Source organism: Paramisgurnus dabryanus, chromosome 3 (genome assembly GCF_030506205.2).
Source record: "Paramisgurnus dabryanus chromosome 3, PD_genome_1.1, whole genome shotgun sequence".
Lineage (NCBI taxonomy): Eukaryota > Metazoa > Chordata > Actinopteri > Cypriniformes > Cobitidae > Paramisgurnus > Paramisgurnus dabryanus.
In genome coordinates, this window is record NC_133339.1 from 26,440,425 (window position 1) to 26,445,453 (window position 5,029).

At 36.4% G+C, this 5,029-nt stretch overlaps 1 protein-coding gene across 1 annotated transcript in view; it reads left to right on the forward strand.

Moving 5' to 3' along the window:
- Positions 1-205: 205 nt before the first annotated feature.
- mybpc2a (myosin binding protein Ca) overlaps positions 206-5,029 on the forward strand; it is a 34,237-nt gene continuing 29,413 nt past the window's right edge. The window contains exon 1 of the mRNA XM_065278329.2: positions 206-330. Coding sequence (XP_065134401.1) covers positions 309-330 — 22 coding nt within the window. The 5' untranslated portion in view covers positions 206-308. The remainder of the gene's footprint in view (positions 331-5,029) is intronic.

Genomic DNA, 5,029 nt, shown 5'->3' on the forward strand with positions numbered 1-5,029 from the left:
GTCCTTTAACAAGATGAACTCTAAATGAACCTTTTCCTTTATTTGCAGTGCTGAACCTCTTGTCTCCATCTTGACTCTGCTCTTCCTTGGTATAGAAAAGGAAGTTGGATTCCTATAGGATCTCAAGTGACACTCGTTGTGCGACTCTCCCTCCCTGCATCGTTCTTTTCTTCTTCACCCACCCTCCCCTCTCTTTCTCAAGGATGGCGGGGGCGAGCTTGCAGAGGGAGGAGTAAATAAAAGGGATGACAGACGAGTAAAGTATGGTAAAAAGAAAAGCGAGAGTGACCGACATATGACAAAGCACCATGCCTGAACCAAAGAAACCAGGTAAGTCTCTGCCGTTTATTTTCAACATTTCATACCACAGCATATATAAATCTACCTAATTTCTACCTTACGTAACATTTAGCCTTTTCTGGCTGTAGGCCACTTTGTTTTTCCTTTTTGACCATGAGGTTAAGAAAGTCCATTAATTGAAAATTTGATTTACTGATTGTACGATCAAAACATGAATCACATCCTTGGTTGACACTTGTTGTTAGCTAGTTATCTGCAAAGGCTGGGAAATATTATGTGGTTAAATGTAAATCAAGGGTCTGAATGTTTAACTTATTGTAAGGAGATGGTTATGCCATACTACTGACAGGTGGTGAAAGATGAAGTTTTATAGGTTGGAGTGAGTGAGAGCTGTGAATGCAAATGGGTCAGTGTAACTTCATACTGATACTTCACACCTAGATACTAAACAGGTCTATTTGTTTTTAATGATTAAATTATTATTAGATCTTACCCGAAATAGTAATGAAATATTTCTCTATGCATAACAAATTAATTCAGTGTAAAATATTATTTGAGCTTGCTCCTTAAGGACAAACAAAAATGATCAATTTACCAAATTAAATTATAAATAATATATGTGTATATTCTGAGGATATATCATTAAGCTGAATAAATCGGTGGCAGATTAATTTGTTATTTGCGGAGGAGACTTTATTCAAATACTACATATTTGGTTTATCCTGCAGGTGAATTTTTGATTTTAAAATAATAATCACATTTTTAAAATGTTCTTAATTTAGCACAATTAAAAATTAATGACATAATTGCACCATTAAGGGGATAGTAATACACCCCAAAATAAATCGGTCATCATATTCCAAACCTGTTTAAATTGTTTTGTTCTGCTGAACACAAAATAAGATATTTTGAAGAATGTTTGCAACAAAGCAGATCTGGTGGACCATTGTCTTAGCAGGAAAATAATACTATTTTCTAAATATAGTAGTTTAAAAAAAAAAAAAATCTTTGGACGTTCGAGCTCGATATTTTAAACTCAATAAATCAACATTTGCACTGTAAAAAGTGAAAGTTGGATTAACTTAAAACATTCAATTAGTAACAAATAATTCACCTAAAACTTTAAGTGAAAAATTTAAGTGGAAAAAGCTAAAAAAAAATAGGTGTTACCAAATTAAGTAGTTTTTAAAAGTTTTTCACCTTGAATTTTCACTTAAAGTGAAAACATTTAACCTCCTAAGACCCAAGCTTTGGTTTGGCTTGCATATCAGATTTCCATCTATTTGGGGTTAGGAAAAACCAATAAATATACTAACCAAATATTTTTCTTTGAACATGAAGCAGTGTAATTGTCCACATTTGTGTAGAACAGGTTCCAGTTAGACAGAATTAAGTATTATGGTGCAAAAAACAAAAAATGTGATGTCCATGTATGTAGACACACCAGGTCTTATGCTACGTAGGCCCACACACCAAACACGAGGCATCGCGTTACTCGCTCTAGTTTACTTGCGGGATTTAACTTTGTGTTAAGAGAATTTTTCGCTCAAGTTAAATATTTTCAACTTGGGCGAAGACGCGTATGAGCCGAATAGCGTGCGTTTTTAGCGTGAATAGACTTTGTATTGTAATCTACTCGCGCAAATCGTTGAACTCGCGTTTGGTGGGCAAACCATTAGGAGTTTAAATAGATACAACTTAAATATTTTAAGTGTTACCAATTTAAGTAATTTTCTAAGTAGATCCAACTTTCCCTTTTTACAGTATAAAGTGGGTTTCTCTCTATAACCTATTAAAGCAACACCAAAGAGTTTTGGCTCTTTGCTCCCCCTACAGGTTAGAAGCGTAATTGTCCATTACCCACTGTCATAAATACTGAGGCATAGCTGGCTCTGATTGGATTGTAGGTCTGCCGTAAAGCAAGACTGAAACTGTTTTGGAAGCGTTATTTTAAGGTAAAAAAAACTCTTTGGTGTTGCTTTAAATGGTAAATGATGAGGCCTCCTCTTACTATTATCAGTAGTAAGCCTAAAGTAAGTTTGTTATCTAAGAATGACCTTTGACCACAAGTGTCAGCTGTTTGACCATTCCTACCCGATGTCTTCACTTTCTCTAATGATTCAGTTTTTCCTTCTAACTCAGCCTCATTAACCAAGCTAGTGTCTAACAGAGTTAAGGCCAGTCTGACAGCATGACATCAGCAGTGTCAAATAACTTGCTTCTTTTATTGGACTGTGATCTGTTGGTTCACATCTGCTACCATCTTCCTTTCCCCTCTTGTCTCATTTCATCTCCACTCATCTCATCGATCTTTCTTATTCATCCCATCTTCGCTTTGTAGGACCACACACAAGGACCCCCTTTTAGTTCATTAGCTCATTTAGTTCATTAAAGATTAAATTTAACACTCACTTACCCAATTCTGCTATCCTGGAACCCCCCCACACAACCGTCTTTACTGTGAATGACACTGTGAATGGAGGCATGTCAAGAAGATAAAGTCTGTCTGGACCTCCTGAAACTGTAGTAGTGACTGGCAGAGAGCACGATTCCTTAATAATCAGCTTCCAGAATAGCCCTTTGGCCTTGAGCAGTCTGTAGGGTGTAAACTTTTTCAAATGGACATGTTGACAGTGGTTATGTGTCTGGAGATGGGTGTGACCCGGCATATTTCTCTTTGATAATGATAGTAGCCTACTATAAAAGTAAATGTGCACATAAATGATCTAATATCACTTATCCTGGTAGGGCAAGGCATGGCTTGAGTTAGGTGATGTTTCCAAACTTTTTGTTCATAGTAGTTTAAACCAATTATGCTGTTTATGTACAGTGTCGTCTTTGGTATTGTCGTCGATTTGTCCCCAAAGTATAAGTAAAGCCTTGAAAACATACCCACAGGGACAGGGACAGAGAGCGATGCATGTCTTGACATTTAATGTGTCATTTCTTACGTTGCTAGTGTATAGCATGACCTGATACCGTCAACATTACAATGCTCTACTTGGCATGTGTCTCACTCATGATGGATCACACACAGATGTCTGAACGTGTCCTCCAACTTAACCGTAATGGGATATGTACTGCATGACCTAATATTGTACTATGACAGTGTTCATAACTGCTGTTGAATATTCCACACACCAGCAGTGCTTAATTCTGTTCCTGGAAATCTGGAAACATCAAATATTCAAGAACCTAATGACCTTGATTAGTTGGTTCATGAGCATTACATTAGGGGTGAACTAAACTCTGCAGGAAAGTAGATATCCAGAAACAGGATGGAGGACCCCTGCCATGGACTGTGATCCAGTTTAATGACGATAAGACCCAAACCATCACAACCACTGTGCTAATTTGTATCGGTTTATCTCTGTTAAATCATCTACATTTGTATCATAGCATAACATATCCTGCTTCCTTAGCACCCTCAGGATAAATCTTAACCATTTTTGAAGTATGCACACACACACACACACACACACACACACACACACACACACACACACACACACACACACACACACACACACACACAGAGAGCGAGAGAGAGAGACAGATAACTGTCAGAGGACATAATTCTTGTCAACAGCATCACATAAGCCACAGCATTTGCCATTGACTGTATAATGATAGCCTGTCTTTAGTTCATAAATTCTGGCAAGGCCAATGTATGCTACGACAGGTTATATGTTTTACTTTAAAACATATTTTAAACACAAATAAAGCATTGGTCATTTAAACTATGTTCAGTTTAGGTGATACCCATTTTTCAGTGTTAAAATAATTCCTGGCTTAACCTGTTAGATGATTTACAGGTGTAAACAGTGTCTCACTATCAAAATATTACTAAACCCAATATAACCGGCTCGATATATCATCTCTGGCTCAAATGATATGTCTGTTTATGACCGATAGAAGATGGGAGTGCTATTGAAAACTGGCTTGACAACAGTCATCATAAAGTGATATTCACATAAAATAATTTATAGAAACTTTATCTGATTATAGCTACATACAGTGTGACCCATAGCGACCAGTTTATTTTTAATCTCTGCCTACATAAGTCATGATTAGAAATTACAAACCGTCCCCCTGGTGAACTGGTGTAAATCCCTTTTACTGCATAGTCACCGTTTTCTCTCAACCCAATCTCCATGTTTGTCCTCATCTGCCATTTCGTTTATACGCGGAGAAATGAGATATTTATGATGCCAGTCTATTACTCAAATCATCATGTCTGCACTGGCTCTCTCTTAAAGGGTTTCCTCTTGCTGCCAAAAGAATCACTTTCTCCATCCTCATAAAATAGGGAAACTTCATCATCCGTAGACGACCCTTCATTCTAAATGTTTTTAATGCCAGTGGCACTTCATCACAAAACATCCTAAAAATAGCAGATTTCAATCTGGGTCTCCGGTTAAAAGAAGCTTGAGAAAAAAACATTATTTTTGTTGGAATATGTAAGTGTATCTTTAGAAACACTTACATTAGATACATACATTGAACTTAATAGGCTGTTGCTTATTCTTATTCTAAAAACATTTTAAAGAAATTGAAATGATAATTTACTTAAAATTTAAAAGTGTTTCTCAAGGTATTTAAATGTGTAAATATGAAGGATTTGCGTGTATTGCTGTATCTTAGGCAAATTTCTGACTGTGGCTTCCGACTGTTGTTTTTCTCTCCCATTACCATTGTTTCTCTAAGACTTATTTTTATTATCTTATTT